Below are 21,643 nucleotides of genomic sequence, written 5' to 3' on the forward strand. Positions count from 1 at the left end.
TTGTAACATGGGCTTGAGGAGTGTTCCTAGAAATTGAGTGGGAGTTCAAGATCAGAGAGAGGCAAACCTTGCAAAGAGGCAAAGCAGTGGTATGACTCCAATGGCACAGCAAGAACAAACATGGCCGGGTTTCAGATTTCCATGTCTGCTTTTCTTTTAATGCATCTTCCGGTAGGACATTGAATTTTTCACAATATCAGCCTCTCAGGTCACCTACCATGGGAGGAATCTGGCACCTAGTAAATGCACCATCCGAATTTGTTGAAGGAAGGAAGAAAGAAGGAAGGAAGGAAGGAAAAGGAAGGAGAAGGAAGGGAGGAAGGAAGGAAGGAAGGAGAAGGAAGGAAGGAAGGTAGGCAGGCCGGCAGGCAGGCTGGCATTATGGAGAACTGGCAGAAGCAAGAGAGGGAAGGAAGGAAGGAAGAAAGGAAGGAAGGAAGGAAGGGAGAGGGAAGGAAGGAAGAAAGGGAGGGAGGGAAGGAGGGAGGGAGGGAATGGAGAACTGGCAGAAGCAAGAGAAGGAAGGAAGGGAGGGAGGGAGGAAGGAAGGAAGGGAGGAAGGAATGACTTATGGAGAACTGGCAGAAGCAAGAGCTGAGCGCTGCAGTTTCAGCCAAGTGGTCCCTTGTAGATGACCCTGGACGGTCAAGGTGCTGATGCCTGGTTTCTCTCAGAAGCTCAGCATGACTATGTCCCATGCAGGGCCGTTTTCCCTCCCTGATTTGAGCTCGCCTCGTAAGTTTATTTATACCTGTCTCAGGACCTAAAGCCAGCATTTTCCCTGGTGACAGGCACCAACAACTGGACACCATCTCTTACCAGAAACCCCTCTCTTTCCCCCCAGGGCGGACCGCCACCTACCGCGGATGCTTCCGACTGCCAGAGAACATCACACATGCCTTCCCCAGCTCCCTGATACAGGCCAATGTGACCGTGGAGACTTGCTCGGGCTTTTGTTCCCAGAAAGTAAGACCAAATGATCATTTCACAACCCTTTCCTTTAAGTGTGTGTGGTGGTCCCGAGAGAGGGGGGCACATGTGCTGGGCTGCGGGTGTCCCCTCTGGCAGTCCAGATGGGAGCAGAGGAAGGGGGCATGGATGGGAGGCAGGCACCAGGTACCACAGAGGGAGCCGGCAGGGAGCCCTTCGCCTCTGTCCACCATGTGAGGCTGGGTGGGGAATTGTCAGCAAGGCTTGTAAAGCCGAAAGGAGAGTGCCTTTCTGGATGCAAACTCTTGCCACAAGTGTCAGATGTTAAATTGACTTGGTTTGGAAGCCAGAAGATGCTGGCTCGGGACTTGGGGATAGCTGATGGATTTTCTGTTATTGGTGCTGACAGTGTTGGGCCGTGAATCTGATGACAGGGGCTGGAGCCACACTTGCATCTTTGGTTCAGCCTGGGCTGAGGAGTAGAGCGTGACCCCGTGGAGGGGCAGGGCTAGGCACCAAAGGCCACTGACCCCGCATTGCATGGTAGCTCTGGGGTGGGGAAAGTTGGTCAAGGCCAGAGGGGGCTTGCAAAAAGCAGGGCCTGGAGTGTGTGAAGCAAGGCTGGAGGAGACCCAGCAGACTGTGTCCAAAGAACATTGAGATCTCGGGCTGGAGTCAGGCAGACTCCAGATTGGGGTGGATGCTATGGCTCTAGAAATGGCCCTTGGTGGCAGTAGGCTTGGGGCTGGGGCTGTTTCACATGCGCTGGGATTGCTGTACCCTCAGTGTGGCTTTGGTACTTGGCAATGTAATAGAACAGGGCTAAGGTGAGAGGATGGCCTTGGCCAGGATGATGATGACGATGATGACAATCAACAGAAGCTGCCATTCGTTGATCACTCATTCCATGCCAGGTACTGTTCCAAGCGCTTTATGGGTTAACTCATTTAATCCTCCTAACAACCCTACAGCTATGTGCTGTGATTATCTGCATCTTCCAGGTGAGGAAACTGAGGCAGAGAGTTTGAGCTGTGTGCCTGAGGTCACACAGCCAGTAAGTGGTGGGGTCGGGATTTGAACTCAGGTAGCTCCATAGTCTGCTGTGGGTTGAAGGGTGCAGGGGTGGACTTCAATGACAGCAGATGTGATCAGATCTGCAGGAGCAGCACAGCCATCCTCTGCTGCACCCCTGACTTCCGCTCTCCCTGCTTCACGTGTTCCTCCGCACTCTGGGGACACCTCCCTTGGAGGGGGCTGGAGAACAAGGGGGCTGGACACCTCCCTTGGAGGGGGCTGGAGGGGGCTTTCATATGTGCTTTCTTCTTGTCCAAGTGCATCCTTTGAAGTGGCTCTCCTGCGTCACCAGCATTTCCGAAGCCACAGCCAAGGATGTCTTGGGCATCAGGGCACCCACGACACAATTAAATGAGCCAAAAAGGCAGTTCGTTGATTTGCAGACATCTGGCCTGGGGACCTCCTCATCCCTTCTCCTCCTCATGGGAGCAGAGCGATGGGTAGAGGCAGCAAGGATGCGCGCTCAGCTGCCGGCCCTGCTGGTGCTCTCAGGAGAATGAGCCACCCTCCTAGGGCTTCCCTCACACCTGCAGCTCAGAGCAGTTCCCTTGAGAGGCCCTCTGGTTGGAATCAAAGGAACTCTGTGGTCCAGACCAGGCTGGAGGCAGGCCTCCCTTGAGCAACCAGCTTGGGTAGTCCTGCTGTGTGCTGGGCATGGCACTAGGAGCCTTCCTGCGGGGGGTTATCTGCTTTAATCCTCCCAGTAGCTCCCAATGGGAGATACTCAGATGCCTGCTTGCTGCGAGAGGCTGAGCAGGTGTGCAGAGCTGAGAGCCCTCAAACACAGGCACAGAGTGGCCGACTTTGCAGCCCTTGCTCTTGATGCCACACACAGCCACACACCGGCACAGAGCGGCCGGCTTTGCAGCCCCTGCTCCTGATGCCACACACAGCCACACACCGGCACAGAGCGGCCGGCTTTGCAGCCCCTGCTCCTGATGCCACACACAGCCACACACCGGCACAGAGCGGCCGGCTTTGCAGCCCCTGCTCCTGATGCCACACACAGCCACACACCGGCACAGAGCGGCCGGCTTTGCAGCCCCTGCTCCTGATGCCACACACAGCCACACACCGGCACAGAGCGGCCGGCTTTGCAGCCCCTGCTCCTGATGCCACACACAGCCACACACCGGCACAGAGCGGCCGGCTTTGCAGCCCCTGCTCCTGATGCCACACACAGCCACACACCGGCACAGAGCGGCCGGCTTTGCAGCCCCTGCTCCTGATGCCACACACAGCCACACACCGGCACAGAGCGGCCGGCTTTGCAGCCCCTGCTCCTGATGCCACACACAGCCACACACCGGCACAGAGCGGCCGGCTTTGCAGCCCCTGCTCCTGATGCCACACACAGCCACACACCGGCACAGAGCGGCCGGCTTTGCAGCCCCTGCTCCTGATGCCACACACAGCCACACACCGGCACAGAGCGGCCGGCTTTGCAGCCCCTGCTCCTGATGCCACACACAGCCACACACCGGCACAGAGCGGCCGGCTTTGCAGCCCCTGCTCCTGATGCCACACACAGCCACACACCGGCACAGAGCGGCCGGCTTTGCAGCCCCTGCTCCTGATGCCACACACAGCCACACACCGGCACAGAGCGGCCGGCTTTGCAGCCCCTGCTCCTGATGCCACACACAGCCACACACCGGCACAGAGCGGCCGGCTTTGCAGCCCCTGCTCTTGATGCCACACACAGCCACACACTGGCACAGAGCGGCCGGCTTTGCAGCCCGTGCTCCTGACGCCACACACAGCCTGTGGTTTTACACACTGCTGCCATTCGGCGTTATGGAAGGGGAAAGAGACGGAGAAGATGAGAAGGAAGAGAAGGGAAAGAAAGGGGTGGCCATTGTGGCCATGAGCCATTAGTGTTTCGGACTAGTTTTAAATAGGAACATGCTTACTTGGAGCATAATGAAGACGCCAAAGGGCATAGCAGGGGAGCCTTCCTCTCACTCCATGCGTTTCCTTGCCTGGATTGTCCTGGCTTCTCATGTCTACTTCCAGAGAGACTGAATATTCAAGCAACTGCATCCTTGCCCATTCTCTAACAAGCTCCGCAGCCGGGCAGGAGCTGCACCCGCCCTTCTGCACTGAACTCTTCACTGGACAGCCTGTCTCGGAGATTGTCTCACGTCGCGACACAAAGTGCTTTCTCATTCTTTTTTACCATTACACGGAGGTCCTATAATTTATTTAACCAGTTTAGCATTTCGCCTATTTCCAGCCTTCACAAACAATGCGGCAGTGACTACCTGTGTATGTACGTAGATCACTTTGTGTGAGTGAATCTGTAAGAAAAATATTCCTTGGAGATGCTGGGTCAAAGACTGAGTGTCTTTATCATTTTGGTAAACTTTGTGAAGTTGTCCTTGGCAAGGATTGTATTCATTTTATACCCCGATCAGTGATGTGTGAGGGGGAGGCAAGCCACCCTCGTAACCCTTCTTTTGTGTGTGTTGGGGGGTTCAAAGCAGCATTTTAGGCAGATGCCTCAGTTTTCTGGGGCTCCTCCCTTTGTGTACCTCATTAGGGCCCAGAGAGTTCTTTCTTTTTTTTTTTTTTGAGGCAGTGTTCCGCTCTGATGCCCAGGTTGGAGTGCAGTGGTGTGATCATAGCTCACTGTAGCCTCTGGCTCCTGGGCTCAAGTGATCCTCCCACCTTGGCCTCCTGAGTAGCTGTGACTACAGGCACACACTACCATGCCCAGCTAATTTTTTTGTGTATTTTTTGCAGAGACGGCGGGGCGGGGGGTGGTTCTCACCAAGTTGCCCAGACTGGTCTTGAACTCCTGGGCTCAAGCAATCTGCCCTCCTTGGCCTCCCAAAGTCCTGGGATTACAAGCATGAGCCACTGTGCCCGGCTGGTCCAGAGAGTTCGCATTTGTGATTACAGACAAGAATTTAAAGGCTTATAACTCTTCAACTTGTATTTTCAGCCTTCCTTCATATTTACTGGCATAAATCCAGATTGCTGCAGTTTCACACTGGAGCATGTACCAGAAGATGCACGCAGGCTCTTGGTGTCTTGTGCCATCTCACCTCAGCACCTTGTCCATCTCCCCTCACACGCATTTCAAGGACAGTTCCCTTCTCTGCTATGGCCGGAGCAGTCGTGAATTGTTTGGGTCAGAACTACATGGAAAGGGCATCCAGGTTTCTCAGAAACAGCCTCTGTCCTCAGCACTCACAACACTGGAGCCAGTGCTGACACCTGATCCTTATCCGGGCCGCCTCTGCGTGGTCAGATGGGACTGGGAGGGTGGTGTTTCCTGAGTTCCATTGTTTAGGGCTGCAACATTTGCAGCTGTGAGGAACAGAGTCATCATTTCCAGCTTTAAAGTTTAAAGTGGGTATTGGCAGCGCATATTTGGTGGGACTTGGCAAAATGCAAATGCTGAGACGGTGGGCACAGCCAGGGGCAGGGGACTCTCACTGGTGGCAGAGTAAGGGCAGTGCCTGAAGAGGGTGAAGAAGGCTTGGAAGGAGGCTGACAAAGGAAGATGGTTGCAACATTTGGGAAGGGTTGGAGCTGGAGGATGTGGGGCAGTGTTGCCAGGTGGCTGAGGGGATTAAGGAGTGTGGTCCAAGAAGAGGCAACTGCTGAGCAGGAACCAGGTGGCAGGAAAGCAGCCCAGGTGGCCCAGCGTGCAGGGTTACTTGGGGCGCTGTGAAAGGTCAGGGGGTACAAATTGCAGAGGGCTTTGTGATACAAGAGTTATTAAGAAGTTATTTTAGGCAGATAGTAAGGTTCTGGGTGGAAATTTTCCTGTAATAAGAAACAACCCCCAAACCATCTCTTTTCTAACAGAAAAGGCGGCTTAAAGGGCCAGGCACGGTGGCTCACGCCTGTAATCCCTGCACTTTGGGAAGCTGAGGTGGGCGGATCATGAGTTCAAGAGATTGTGACCATCCTGGCCAACATGGTGAAACACTGTCTCTACTAAAAATACAAAAATTAGCCAGGTGTGGTGGCGCCTGCCTGTAGGCCTAGCTACTCGGGAGGCTGAGGGAGGAGAATCACTTGAACCCAGGAGGCAGAGGCTGCAGTGAGCCGAGATCACACCACTGCGCTCCAGCCTGGGCGACAGAGCGAGACTTTGTCTCAAAAAAAAAAAAAAAAAAAAAAGAGCAACTGGGTTCACTCAATATGGTGATTTCCACTGTCTTTTCCTTGTTACCAGGTGTACCGAGTGTCATGGCCACCTCCAGATAACACCATGTGTTCAGAACATCATGATGACCTGCATTTGCATATTAAAGGACTAAGGTGGGAGGGCCAGGTTTTTCAAGGGCTACGTAAATGACACACCCTGTCAAACCAATCCCCTGGGCCTTATGGAACTCAGACACCGCCTCCTCCAGCATCCCAATATAAGCAGCCACTTTTCCGCTGCACACGGGGTTTTCTCTTTGTTCAAATCCCCCCTCCCTCTCTCTGTATGGCGAGCTGTTTTCTTCTTCCTTCCTTCTTTCTTGCCTATTAATCTTTTCACTCCTTAAAATCACCCCACATGTGTCCATGTCATTTTATCTAAACCGGCACGAGACCAAGAACCCTGGTGTTCCTCCGGTCATCAGAGCCATATCGCTTGAATGCCTGCCTCAAGGTTTAGACTTTTTTCAGTGGGTGGGAGGGCGCTACTGTTGGTGTGGCAGGGAGGGGCTGGTATGGTTTGTGTGGCACTTTATAGCTGCAGATAGGATGTTCTGGAGCACGGAGAGGATGAGAGCTAATAAAGAAGGAAGTAGGTCTATGAGACACCACAGGGTTGGAATCCACAAGAGAGGATGTGGGGGCATGAAAGAAGGAGTGGGAACCCCCAGGGAGGAGGATGAGGTATGGATGGGGTTGTGGGTGAGTGGGGCAGCTGACCTGTCCAATGCGGGAGGGAAGTTCTCCTTGGATCCTTCTGGGATACAGCATTTCTCAGGGGTACCCTCAGAGATGCCTTGGCAAAGCTGCCACAGAAGTCGACCTGTGACCTGGTTCTGGAGTTAGGGATTTCAGGTAGGGCAAGAACAGTGCCCTGGATGTCATGCCTTTAAAGTCAAACCACCGTCTGCCCAACGGAGCGAGCCTTTGGCTCCCAGATTGTCCATCCATTCTCGCTTGTCTCGCCCGTGGATGTGGGCGTAACTTGAACTCAAACCGTCTGTACTGTTAGCCCCTCAGCTCTGAGCTCTGCAGATGCCCCGCAGGGGTTTTGCTGGAATTCTGACTTCACTCTAGAGCACGGGTTCACAGCCTTGGATCTGTTGGCATTTGGGGTTGGATATTACTCATGTTGGGATCTGTGCATTGTAGGATATCTAGCAGCATCCCTAGCCTCTACCCACTAGATGCCAATAGCCCATATTCCCTCAGTTGTGACACACAGTCCCCACACATTGCCGTATGTCCTCTAGAGGGTAAAATCACCCCTGGTTGAGAACCACAGCCCTGGAGAGCCACCTGAAGATGCCAGGCAGCCATGCCCAGTCATGGCCCATATCCCCGTGGGGCTGAATCCTGGGGAGCAATGGTCTCTTCCAACCATTGTTGAGGATGGAGAAGCAAATTCTGCCTCTAGCATTGAGGTCTGATGGATGTGAAATTGGTTGGAAGTTGATCTGACCCAGACCTGCAGAGGCCAGAGAGCTCTTTGCAGGGAATGGTATCCTCTCTTCCCTCCTGAATGTTGAGGGTGGCGAGAAAGGTGAATCTGGGGATGTCTGGCTGTATTTGCCTGCTCTGAAGTGCCAAGCACGTCCTCTCTGGAAAGGCCAGTGGTGTGGAGGCTGCCTGGCAGTCCCGGTGGCAGCTTTATCTCATCCTAATTTGGCCGAAAAACAAGCTCAAATGTCCTATGATGTGGGAATGGTTAAATTATGCCACGGCCATACAGTGGACTATAATACAACCATTGAAAATGTTTTCAAAGACTTTGATGATGGAAAATGCTCACAGTAGAATGTTAAATGGGGCAGAGCTGAGCCTGGGGGTAGGAAGCTAGGGGCTTAATTAGAGCTGGCTGGGCAATGGGGCTGGGAGCAGCAGATGTGAGATGTGGGGCTTGGAAACAGGAAAAGAGGAGGGGGTTCCTTGTAGTGCCCCCACCTTTGAGCACCATCTGAGGCTTATTTGTGGCCCCAGATAAAATGTCTACTGTTTTTGCTAGTTCGCGAAAATGGATTTGGGGAGTTCCAAGAGTGTAGTTTGACAGAAAAAGAACATTCCAGGTGATATCCGCATCTTAATGATCTGACTCTCTGCCAGCAAGAGGGAATTGACCAATGTAATGTGTTTTTAAAGCCCAGTGAAATGATCTTGTCTAATTTCCTGTGATCGTATGGAGATGGAAAGAGACCTGCTCATTCTCAGTCCCTTTCAGGATCCTATCGGCTCCTTTGTTTCAACACAAGGCAAGAGTGAGCAGGGGGCAGCTTCGATATTTGCATTGCTACCAATTCAGATCTGGGGTAATTAGTTTTGTCGCCTGATATTTGTGCTCAAGTAGATAGGCCATTTGTGGGGGTGCTCCGAAAGGAGGCTGATGAGTGAAATCTAACACCATCTGCAAATAGGTTACTAATGTGAGACACTCCACCAGCGATTATACCGTGATGTGAGGTTTGTTCTCCTTTGTTCTCCCAGCTGCTGTTAGTGATTCTACTGATAAAGGAATCACAAGGAGAGGAGGAAGAAAGGTGTTGAGCTTTCTTTTTCCCCTCTTTTAGCCTCTTTTGGGTGTCTAAATTCTTTATGCATTAATCACCTGGATGTTTTCCCATTGACATTTCTTTTAAGTTTTTTTGCTTGTTTGGCCATTTAATGGTGGTGCTCACCTAGCCACCTTTCAAATGGAAAAGTATGCATTAATATGGAACCTGTTTGTTCTCAGCTGGGCAGCTGCTCTTGCAAAATCCACTTGGATTCCAATAGATTCTGTCTATCCAAGGTAGCCTTATGGTCTCCATGGGGCACCCAAGTTCATGTCTTTGCCAAGGGTTGGGTCTGTAAGAGTCTGGGTTTTGTGAGCCTTGAGAATAAGAATTTTCTCTTTGACAAAATGCTGTAGTCATTCCAAGAGCTATTGGATATGCTTTGAATTGCTTATAAAAAGTCTGTAGTAAACCTGTTGATGCTGTACTCTCTGCGTATTTTGAAAAACACGTATTGTTTGTTTTTCTGGGGGGTTAACACATATCTATTTTAGAGAGTTTGAAAATTTTCCAAGTGCAGAAATAAAAATAGAATGCACCTGTAACAACTAATAACATTGAACATCTTTTTGGTCTTTTGTTCTAGGTGTATCTCTACGTAATTTGTTTTATAAACATTGACTCATTCCTTCTCACATTTGTTCCTTTTTCTCATTGAATATGTTGTGAGCATTTTCTTTCACCGTGCTATGCCTTATCGCTTATGGGCATTCTGTCCTCTCCTGAGGGACATTTAGGCCATTTCCTTTCTTTTTTTTTTCTTTTTCCTTATTGCTGTTATGAACAATGCTGCCACAAACATCCTTGAAAATAAACCTTTGAGCCCATTCATAAGTATTTCATTGGGCTATATTGGCAGATCAGGAATTGCTGGGGCAAAGGATAGGTACATTTTATATGAGCCCTTTTAAGACTTTTTATACATTTTGGGAAGTGTGTCTTCTAGCCTCATCCTTCTGAAGCTGGTAAAAGGGCTTTAGAGTCGTGGTAGCCTGGGTTCATATTCCTACTCTGCCACTTCCTCATTTTGTGATCCTGGCCAGATCACATAACACAGAGCCTTAGTCTTCTCATCTGCTAAACGGGATGGGTGGAGATGAAAGTGCCTCGCCAGACTGTGATGAGGATTCGGTGACTTTGTGGGCACTAACAGTTCTGTGATTTATGTTTTGGGGTGTGTCTGGAGTAGCAAGTGTCCCAGACAATGCTTATGATCACTGTGATTATTCAGTGTCCCCTAGTTCTTTCAGTGTGCGGGGGATGTTTGAGAAACTTCCTGGGATGAAGAGCCAGTCCTTTCCCAGGTCAGTGGAAAGCCAGGTACCTCAGGATCCCAATGGTTGGGTGGTTCTGAGTCACACTGTGTTTCACAGACTCTTCTGTCTGAAGGATGTTTGTTTGGCTTTGATAGGGATGGTGTTACCTGGGGTGGTTGGTGGGTTAAGTAGGTCTGCTGTCTGGGGCTCAAGTCTTCAGAGAGCCATCTGCCCCTGGAGACATCCCACATCCCACAGGGTCCCCTGGAGACACTCTGACATTTGCCACAAACAGTCATGCTTGGCCTGCTCTCATATGCATAGAGTGGATATTGCAGCCTCTGTTTTGAGTGTGTGCTACAGCGCACGGAGAAGGGGACTGGTGAGTGCACTCTTTATGTGGAGAAAAGTGGATGCTGTAGGGGTGGGAGGAAGCCCCTGCCTCTGACCCCGTGCATTTGCCTCCCCTGGACTCAGCCCATCCATGCTTACTGAGTATCTACTCTCTGAAAGGCACTTCAAGAGTATTTCAATCCCCAGATCCACCATATGGATGGAGGAACCAAGACTCAATTCAGCTAAATTTAAACTCACACCTATAGACTCCAGAGCCTGTGTTAGCCCATTTGCATTGCTGTAAAGGAATACCTGAGGCTGAGTAATTTATAAAGAAAAGAGGTTTATTTGGCTCATGGTTCTGCAAGTTGTATAAGTATGGCCCCAGCATCTGCTTCCGGTGAGGCCTCAGGAAGCTTCCAATCATGGTAGAAGGTGAAGGGGGAGCCAGCATATCTCATGGTGAGAGATGGAGCAAGAGATGGGGAGGAGGTGCCAGGCTCCTATAAACAACCAGCTGTCTGTGAACTGAGAGCAAGAACTCCCTCATTCATTACCAAGGGGATGGTGCTAAGCCATTCATAAGGCATCCCCACCCCTATGATCTAACCCCTCCAACCAGGCCCCACCTCCAACATTGGGGGTCACATTTCAATATGAGATTTGGAGGGGACACACATCCAAACTCTGTGAGAGCCCTTAGTCATTAAACTGCCCCTTTTACAGATGATAAAGCCAAGGCTCAGAGATGCCCAGTTGCTCGTTGGCAGTCCACGGATGGGATTCTAAGCCCACAGTTCCTGATGACAAGCTTTGGGTTGGTTCCACTCCCAGCATCTGCCTCCCCAAATCACAAGGCCCCATTCTCAGTTACAGCATCACTGGACAAGTTTTCAGCCAACCTGACATATGCCTGAAAGCAAAAGTCTGTCCCCTTTGTCCGCAGTCCTTGAAGTCATCTTTGTGGGTGTCTTCTTTCCTTTTCGTACCTTGAATATCCAGATCTGCCTCTGGAGTGAAGGGAACTGCTCTGGAGGCAAGAGACTGGCAGAGCTAACCTCCGTATTGGTTTGCAGATTTCACTGGAAACCCAGCACATCCATGTATTTGCCTCTTAGGAGTTGAGCTGTGTGGATGTGGCAAGGTCCTGGACTCGGAGTCCAGAAGGCTGGCTCCTTTTCCCACTCACCTGGCAGGCTGGGCATCCTGGGCTGTTCACTGCCTACCTCCGAGCCTCAGTTTCCCCTTCTGTGATCCCCGAAATCTCTGTCATTCTGTGTAACCCTGCGGATCCTAGAAAAGTGCTCAAGAAGGACTGAAGATGGAGGAGATGATGCCGAGAGGGGCTGGTTTGTTACAGAGGTCCCGCCTGGGACCTTGCTCCTTACCTGGAGGAATGTTCACTCCTTGACCTAGTGGCCACAGACCAAGCCTCCCGCATGTGGATCCCCGCCAGCCCCAGAGCCCTGCCCTTGCTGAGTCATGACCTTGCTCTAGGCTGAATGCCCACCCATACCTCAGCCCAGCCGAGCACTAGCCCTGCATCCAGACCGACCCAGGCTCAGGCTGTAGATACAGGATCAGGATGAGGATGCATATCTTTCTGCCCTCGGACACAGGCTGAGACAGCTCTTTCTTTAACCCCTCACCTGTCTGATTGAAACAATCCCAAATCTATCTTCTCACTTTCTTTTTTTGCCTTGTATTCTTGGATCCTTTTTTCCTCTTCTTTCTCTCACTGAAGTACCCTTTCTGTCTCTCACTGAAGCATAGGGTAGGGTGCGGGGAAGTTGGCAGAGAGATAAGATTCATCAATATTTAATTTTTATGGAAATCATGTCCTAGAAATCCCCAAGGGGCTGAAAATTGTTCTGTGTTTTCAGAATCCAGTGATGTTGCTGGAGCGGTGATGTTGTAAATAAAACCACATTACTGTCTGCAGCTCTCCTGTCGCTCTGCAAACACCCGGAAACTTGACAGTTTAATCCACTCAAGGAAGCGAAAAGGTTCGGGTCACTGCTGGGGGCAGCCCATTCTCCAGTCCTGGGATATAAGATTGTGGGGCATCAACGTCAGTGGGGCTGTTACCGCTGGGAAGGGAGACGGAGCCACCGTGCCTTGAGTAGATTTACCATGCTGGTGAATTTTTTTTCCTCGGAACAGGAATCCCAGGACAGCAGAGCCCCCTCTGGGCTTTCTGATGTGGGGAAGATTTGCTTAGAGATAGCGGATTTTCTTTTCCCTCATGCCTGTGGTGCAGTTAACCCAATGACCAGCAGAAAAATCAGACTCAAGTTAGTTTCCAGCAGCTTCTGGTGCAATTGGGATTTGGAAGGGACATTCATTTGCTTCTTCATTCATTCACTCATTCATTCATTTCTTCATTCATCAAACATTTATTGAGCATCTGCCATGTGCAAGGCACTTTTCTAGATTCTGAGAATATAACAAAGCACACAAAAAACACAACAACCCTGCTTATGTTCTTGTGGAAAGAGGCAGACAACCAACCAGGTAAGTAAATTATATAGTATGTTGTATGGTGATCTGTGTCATGGAGGAAAAGGAAGTAGGAATCATAGGTGTTTACCCATGAGAAATGCAAACTTTTTTGGACCAAAAGGCTTGCACAAGAATGTTCAGAGGAGCATTATTCACAATAGCTAAAAACCAGGAACAGCCCAGGTGTCAATCCACAAGTGGATGAATCAACAAACCAGTGCATCCTTGAATGGAATACTACACAGCAATGAAAAGGAATGATCCACAGACACAGATAACAACATGAATGGATTTGACAAATACTTTTCTGAATGAAAGAAGCCAGGCACACAAAAAACATGTGCTGGGTGATTCTATTTATATGACATTCTAGTATAGATAAAACGAATCCATGGCAATAGAAATCTGAAAGGTGGTTGCTCTGGGGAGGGAAGGAGGATGGTGAATGGGGAGAGGGGCCTCTGGTGTCACGGATGTGCTGCCTGTCTTGATTGAATGGTACACCTGGGATCAGAGCATGTCATCAGATAGGTTATTACACAAAACTGTAAAGCATGGTGAGGGAATAGCATGTGGTGGTGATGGTGGGAAGGGTTTGCAACTTGAAAAGGGGGTGGCCAGGGAAGGCCCCACAGAGAAGGTGACTTGAAGAAAGTGAGGGAGAGAGCTATGAGGGTATCTGGGTGAAGGGCATTCCTGGCAGGGGGAACAGCAAGTGCAAAGGCCCTGAGGTGGGATCATGAGTGGAGAAGTCAGGGAACAGCAAGGAAGCCACTGCATTCATCAACTCGGCTGCTATGAGAGAGTGCCACAGACTGGGCAGTGTAAACAACAGACATTTATTTTCTCATTCTGGAAGCTGAAAATCTGAGATCAAGGTCTCAGCAGGGTTGGTTTCTTCCGAGGCCTCCCCACTTGGCTTGTAGATGGCAGCCTTCTTACTGTGTCCTTGCGTGCTTGTCCCTTGGTCTGTGTGTTGGATGTATCGTAACCTCCTCTTCTTGTGAGGACCTTTGTCATATTAGATTAGGGCCTACCCTGATGGCCTCATTTGAACTTAATTATCTCTGTAATCCCAGCACTTTGGGAGGCCGAGGCGGGCAGATCACCTGAGGTCAGGAGTTCAAGACCAGACTGGCCAACACAGTGAAACCCCATCTCTACTAAAAATACAAAAAGTAGCCAGGCATGGTGGTGGCTACCTGTAATCCCGGCTATTCAGGAGGCTGAGGTAGGACAATCGCTTGAACCCGGGAGGCAGAGGTTGCAGTGAGCCAAGATCCTGCCACAGCACTCCAGCCTGTGCAACAGAGTGAGACTCTGTCTCAAAAAGAAGTAGAAGAAAAAAAGATCCTACATCCAAATAAGGTCCCATTCTAAGGCCCTGGGGTTAGGACTTCAACATATGAATTTGGGGGACACAGTTCAGCCCACAGCAGCCAGCATGGACAGAGGTACCTGAGACACAGATGGGCCACCGTGTGCCGTGGACATCCGGGCTGCTTGTTTCTGCTGCTCCCTGTGATGAAGGTTTTGGTGTGGAATGAGGTGGGATGAGGGTTTTGTGATAGAGGGTGGATGAAGCTGTAGAGGCTGGAGGTGGCAATTCTTGAAGTTGCCTTTCATGAATTCACATGACCGGGGAAACTTGCTTCTGGAAAAGCCAGTGGTGTTGAGATTGAGGGTCAGGCCCCAGCTCTCGCTTTCCATAGAAGAGTGGTGTAGGGGCCGTGAGGATGGGTCTAGTTGGACGTACTACCGAGGCTCAATAGCCTATCGTGCACTGATTCACAGCGCAGGTGGCTCCTTGGCTTGAAGAAGGACGAGGAGAGTGGGGAGAGGCTTTCCTTGGGGGCTGCTTGGCACCTAGGAGAGCATGCGGCCTGTACTTATAAGAACAGCCTGACAGTGGGGGGCAACCTCCAACAGCATTTCCCCCGACTCCCTCCAAAGATACCTGCCCTCCCGCCAATGCCCCAGGCCCTGCGTCATCTTCGCTTGCATGGGACACAGGCTGTTGTCTTTTATGAGTGCCCAAATCCTCAGCTTTACCTAGCCATGCTCAAAAAATGCTATTGATTTTCTTTTTCTTATTTATTTATGAGATTTTTGCTGTGAGCAAAAAATAAAAAGGTTTGTGCAGTGTTTCCCTTAGCAGTGAGAAGTTTTCTCCACCCACTGCCTCCCTCCCTGGCACACACACTCACAGATTACTCTCTCATCTGTCTACGCTCCAAAAGTCCTAGCATCTCCCGACTGTAGGATGCAGAGAGGGAAGAGATGAAAAGGGGCTAGTGCCTGGGGCAGAGTGAGGGCTCTCCCGTACATGTGGGAGAGGTGGGTGGATACATTTTTGAGCAAGACACAGCTGATGCCCAGAGGGTTAGGGAGGTCGAGAATGACCTCTTCCTCCTTGGAAGCATGCCAGGCCCGGTGCTGGGCACTTCGGACCTGTCTCATTTAGCCCTCACCTTAAACCTACAAGGCGGATTTTATTACTTTTTTCAGTGATGAAATTCTAAGAAGTTAGGCACCTTGCTCAAGGGTGCCTAGCAAGTGAGCTAGAATTGACTTTCACACCTTCAGGATGCCAGCTCTCTTCAATGTGTGGTGCAGCCTCCCCAAAGGGGAACAAGGACCCACTTAGACTGCTGGGAGCTGGGCTGGCCCACAGAGTGGGACGACTCCTCTCTCCTACTCCTGACAGGGCCCCCCTCCATTTTGAAGAATCCTCCTTGGGCTGAGCATCTTGGGTGGGAACGAAGTCTGTTCTTCTCCACCCCTTCCATCTTTGGAAAGATGACTGTATGAAAATGTCTCCACCCTGCAGTGGGACATCTGGCATGAGAGTTGGTTTTGGTCTCTTTCCAGGGAGGTGGCTGGCCAAGGAAGGCCAGAGGGAATCGGATCTCAGTCCTCTCTCAGGGCTTGAGGTCTGTTCATGAGTGGTGTGACACGTGGATCCTTGGGGATGCCCTATGTCAGCTGATCTGCCCCGCTCTGTGCCATGCAGACATCCACTCATATGGATGCCCCTGCCCAGAGTGCCATTTCTATCCCTGGCACTCCTGACAAATGCCTTGGAATCTCAAAAACATGATTCCAGCCTCTGCCTCCTGCTTTCTGCACGTCACTCATCCCGCAGTCATATTGCTGCTCATACTGTTGACTTGTCAAGGAACCAACCAAGTAGGGCTGTGCTTATAAGAACAAGGGCTACTTGAGCTACTTGAAGCTCACATCTTGTTGAGCTTTGTCTCCCCTGGAATTGGGCACAGAGCACAGTGGTGGAAGCACGGTGGTCATCCCTGTGGATTCCATACAGCTGGCAATACACCATCCATGTTCATCCCATTCCTGAGCCCTGGGAAGCATGACCCTCAAATTCACTCAATGTGCTTCTCTTCTTATCGTTCCCTGGCAGGAGTTCCCCTTGGCCATTCTCAGGGGCTGGGAATGCTACTGTGCTTACCCTACCCCCCAGTTCAACCTGCGTGATGCCATGGACAGCTCAGTATGTGGCCAGGACCCTGAGGCACAGAGGCTGGCAGAATACTGTGAGGTCTACCAGACACCTGTGCAAGGTGGGTTCTGCATCCCCGACTGGTAGTGGCATTTGGTCTGTGGGGTGGGGAGAGCTTCCAGGGTTTGGAGATGCCAGTCATGGCCAAGCATGCAGTTATGAGGTATGGCATGTGTCCGTGTAAAGGTCTTGGCATCTTGATGGGTGCTGGAGATAATGGGGAGGGTCAGTTTTCCACCCTCCACAGAGGCTGAATCCTGGACTCACTTTAAAAAACACTGGACCCTTTATCTAAGTCTCTCTGGAGATGACAATGGTAAGAGGATGAGCACAGAGGGGCAGGTCCTAGAGAGATAGCAACAGAAAGGTGGTAGGATTGGGAGGCATGGGAAGAATGAGATCCCAGGAGCTGCAGGGGCCACTGGTGCCTCCAGGACCTGGGAACCCTCCTTGGTGTGAGCATCAGGTCTGCCCCTGTTGACCTTAGGAACTGATGAAAGGAAGAGCAGGGGACGAGGGATGTTACCACCTTTATCAAGTGCCTACTGTGACCCAGCACGGCCCTGGATGTTTTGGGGCTTTCCCCTGGTGATTTCATGTGCTCCTTGTAGCAGCCCTGGGGATGAGACATAACGAATGACTTGCCTGTCATTAGTCCAGCTCTGGTTTATTGTTGGCAGTACCTGGGTGTGTTACTTTGCTCAGCCTAGCCTCAATCCCCACCCACTTCCCCTATTAGAATCTGGAATTATCTGTGCTATGTCAGGAGCAAGAGTTTGGCTGTGGCCATAGAGACAGAATGGGAGTCGAGGGTCCATAGGGTGTCTGATTCCCATCTTACTCCTGCATTGCAGTATTGGAGGCCTCATTACGGGGCTTTCTCGGACTGGCCACAGACCTGGGCAGCTAAGGTATATTTGGAAGATCTCTTCCCTTCTTTGGGCCTTGGTTCCCCCATCTATTAAATGGGAGTCTTCGTTCATCAGTTCCTCTAAGGGAGTTTAGTGGTGAATTGGCGAGTCATAATGGAAGTGAGTAACCCCGTGATGACTTTTGGACTTTCAGACACTCGTTGTACAGACAGGAGGTTCCTGCCTAACAAATCCAAAGTGTTTGTGGCTTTGTCAAGCTTCCCAGGAGCCGGGAACACATGGGCACGGCACCTCATTGAGCACGCCACTGGCTTCTATACAGGGAGCTACTACTTTGATGGAACCCTCTACAACAAAGGTAAGTCAAAGCTACAGGGGATGATGGAAGGCAGCTCCCGGTGACCAAACTGTCACCTTGCCAGCCAAGCTTCTCAGAGCACTAGAGCAGTGCATCTCAAACTTGAGCGTACATAAGAATCACCTGTGGGTGGAGCCACTGTGTGCCATACTCACACTTCAGGGATTGAAGACCAGCCCGTCTGGTGGTCCCCATCCACAGCAAAGTTATGCCATTGTATCCACAAACACCCACAATCTAGGCCACTGAGGCACTTGCAGACACCACTGATATTGATTACAGCCAAAGAAATTACACTGAGACTACACTACTCCACCACCCAGAACCAAAACCTAAGCGTGCTACCCAACCCACACTATAGGATACATCTACTAGAAAAAGTCTTTTCCTATGAAAGCTACTCCATAAAATTGGAAGAGGTGACTGTTCCACCAGATGTGCAGATATCAATGCAGTCACACAAGAAACATGAAAGAGCAAGGAGGCCAGGCGCAGTGGCTCACGCCTGTAATCCTAACACTTTGGGAGGCTGAGGTGGGTGGATCGCCTGAGGTCAGGAGTTTGAGACCAGCCTGACCGATATGGTGAAACCTCATTTCTACTAAAAATACAAAAATTAGCTGGGTGCGGTGGTAGGCGCCTGTAATCCCAGCTACTCAGGAGGCTGAGGCAGGAGAATTGCTTGAACCTGGGAGGCAGAGGTTGCAGTGAGTTGAGATTATGCCGCTGCACTCCAGCCTGGGCAACAGAGTGACACTCCGTCTCAAAAAAAAAAAAAAAAAAAAGAGCAAGGAAACATGACGTCTGCAAAGAAACACAATAATTCTCCAATAACAGACCCCAAAGAAAAGGAAATGTATGAAATACCTGAAAAGTAATTTAAAATAATGATTTTAAGGAAACTCAGCATGATACAAGAGAATACAAATAGACAATTCAATGAAATTAGGAAAACATTTTATGATCCGAATGAGAAATTCGATAGAAATAGATATCATAAAAACAACCAAACAAATCTGTTAGTTGAATAATTAAAATGAATTTTTAATGAATGAAATTAATGATCTAGTCTGTTACAAAAGCTCTCAACTGTGTTTTTAATTTTATACCAAAACCTATGGGATACAGCAAAAGAAGTTCTAAGACAAAAGTTTATAGCAATAAATGCCTACATCAAAATAGTAGAAAGATTTTAAATAAGCAACCTAATGACGTACCTCAAGGAACTAGAAAAGCAAGAACAAGCCAACCCAAAAGTACTGGAGGGAAAGAAATGATGAAGATCAGAGCAGAAATAAATGATAAAATTCAACATCCCTTTATGGCAAAAACAATAAACAAGTTAGGTATAGAGGGAATGTACCTCACCACAATGAAGGCCATATGTGAAAAACCCACAGCTAGTATCATACTAAATGAAGAAAGTGTTGAAAACCTTTTCCCTAAGAACTGAAAAAGACAAGGATGCCCACTTTCACCATGTCTATTCAGCCTAGTAATGGAAGTCCTATGCAGCAATTAGGCAAGAAAAAGAAACAAAGGGCATCCAAATTGGGAAGGAGGAAGTCCACTTGTCCCTGTTTGCAGATGGCATGATCTTACATGTAGAAATGCCTAAAGGCTTCACCAAGAAACCCTTAGAACCAATAAATGAATTCAGTAAAGTTACAGGATACAAAATAAACATGCAAAAATCAGTAGCATTTCCATATACCAATAGTGAACTACCCGAAAAAGATATGAAGAATGCGGTACCATTTAAATAGCTATGAAAAAATACCTAGGAATAAATTTAATAAAAGAGATGAAAGACCTCTGCAAAGATAACTATAAAACACTTATGAAACTGAAGAGGACACACAGAAAAATGGGAAGACATCCCATATTTATGGATTGGAAGAATTAATATTGGGAAAATGACCATGCTACCGAAAGCAGTCAACAGATCCATTACAATCCCTATCAAAATACCAATGACATTCTTCACAGAAACAGAAAAAAACAATTCTAAAATTTGTATGGAACCACAAAAGACCCTGAATAGCCAAGGCAATTCTGAGCAAAAAGAACAAAGCTGGAGGTATCACACTACTGACTGAAAAATATGTTACAAAGCTTTAGTAACAAAAAACAGCACGGTAGTGCTATAAAAACAGACGCATAGACCAATGGAACAAAATAGAGAACCCAGAAATAAATCCATGCATTTACAGCCAACTCATTTTTGACAAAGATGCCAAGAACATACATTTGGGAAAGGACAGTCTCTTCAATAAATGGTGTTGGGAAGACTGGATAACCATATGCAGAAGACTGAGGCTGTACAAATGGTGTTGGGAAGACTGGATAACCATATGCAGAAGACTGAAGATATACCCCTATCTCTCTCCTTATGCAAAAATCAACTCAAAATGAAGACTTAAATGTAAGACCCAAATCTATTAAACTGCTAGAAGAAAACGGGGAATATTTCAGGACACCGGTCTGGGCAAAGATGTTTTTGCTTTTGAGATAGGACCTCAAGAGCACAGACAACAAAAGCAAAATTAGACAAGTGGGATTATGTCAAAGTGAAAAACTTCTGCACAACCAAGGAAACAATCAACAGAGTGAAGAGACAGCCTGCAGAATGGGAGAAAATATTGGCAAACTATTCATCCAACAAGGGATTAATAACCAAAATATATAAGGAACTCAACAACAAAAACCCAAAAGAATCTGATTTAAAAATTGACAGATGATATGAATAGACATTTATCAAAGGAAGATATACAAATGGTCAACAAGTATATGAAAACATGCTCACTATCACTAATTATCAGGGAAATGCAAATCAAAACCACAATGAGATATCATCTCACCCCAGTTAGAATGGCTACTATCAAAAAGACAAAAAATAACAAGTGTTGGAGAGGATGTGGAGAAAAGGGAACTCTTATACTCTATTGGTGGGAATGTAAACTAGTACAGCTCTTATGGAAAATAGTATGGAGGCTCCTCAAAAAAATATCGAATTGCCATATATATGATCCAGCAATCCCACTGCTGGGTATATATTCAAGGGAAAGGAAATGAGTATGTTGAAGAGATACCTGTACTCTCATGCTTATTACAGCACCATACACAATAGCCAAGGTATGGAATCAACCTTAGTATCTGTCAATAGGTGAATTTTTAAAATGTGGTACATATACACAATGGCTAGTTAGCCGTAAAAAAAAAAAAAAAAAATTAAATGCTATAATTCACGGCCACATGGATGAGCCTAAGGGACCTTATGTTAAGTGAAATAAACCAGGCACAGAAAGATGAATACCACATGCTCTCATTCATATGTCAAAGCTTAAAAAGTTGATCTCACTGATGTGGAGAGTAGAATAGTGGTCACTAGAGGCTGGGAAGGGTAGGAGGGAGGGCAGGATAGGGAGATGTTGGTTAAAGGATACAAAATTACAGCTAGATATGAGGAATAAGTTCTAGTGTTTTATAGCACTGTAGGGTGACTACAGTTGACAATAATTGATTGTATGTTTTCAAGTAGCGAGAACAGAGGATTTTGAATGTTTCCAGCTCAAAGAAATGATAAATGTTTGAGGCGATGGATATCCTAATTACTTTGATTTGATTATTAAACATTGTATACATGCATTGAAATATCACATTGCACCCCATAAAGAAGATGTACATTTATCATGTGTCAGTTTAAACTAATAATAAATATATTTATATTTATTATTATTTTATTTTACTTTAAGTTCTGGGATGCATGTGCAGAATGTGCAGGTTTGTTACATAGGTATACATGTGCCAAGGTGGTTTGCTGCACCCATCAACCCATCGTCTAGGTTGTAAGCCCTGTATGCCTTAGGTATTTGTCCTGATGCTCTCCCTTCCCTTGTCCCCCACCCCCCAACAGGCCCCGGTGTGTGATATTCCCCTCCCTGTGTCCATGTGTTCTCATTGTTCAACTCCCACTTATGAGTGAGAACATGCGGTGTTTGGTTTTCTGTTGCTGTGTTAGTTTGCTGAGAATGATGGCTTCCAGCTTCATGCATGTTCCTGCAAAGGACATGAACTCA

The 21,643-nt window shown here is 48.5% G+C and overlaps 1 protein-coding gene across 7 annotated transcripts in view; it reads left to right on the forward strand.

Annotated features, from left to right (window-relative positions):
- Positions 1-21,643, forward strand: part of WSCD1 (WSC domain containing 1) — a 56,663-nt gene that overhangs the window by 25,611 nt on the left and 9,409 nt on the right. For 6 of the 7 annotated variants that reach the window (XM_055367290.2, XM_055367291.2, XM_063700559.1 and 3 more), the window contains 3 exons: positions 845-966; positions 16,236-16,395; positions 17,400-17,564. In XM_055367290.2, coding sequence (XP_055223265.1) covers positions 845-966; positions 16,236-16,395; positions 17,400-17,564 — 447 coding nt within the window. Of the gene's footprint in view, positions 1-844; positions 967-6,196; positions 6,521-16,235; positions 16,396-17,399; positions 17,565-21,643 lie in introns of those variants that run through there. The other variant, XM_055367292.2, reaches the window with a different exon arrangement.

This window comes from Gorilla gorilla, chromosome 19 (assembly GCF_029281585.2).
Source record: "Gorilla gorilla gorilla isolate KB3781 chromosome 19, NHGRI_mGorGor1-v2.1_pri, whole genome shotgun sequence".
NCBI classification, from domain to species: Eukaryota; Metazoa; Chordata; class Mammalia; order Primates; family Hominidae; genus Gorilla; species Gorilla gorilla.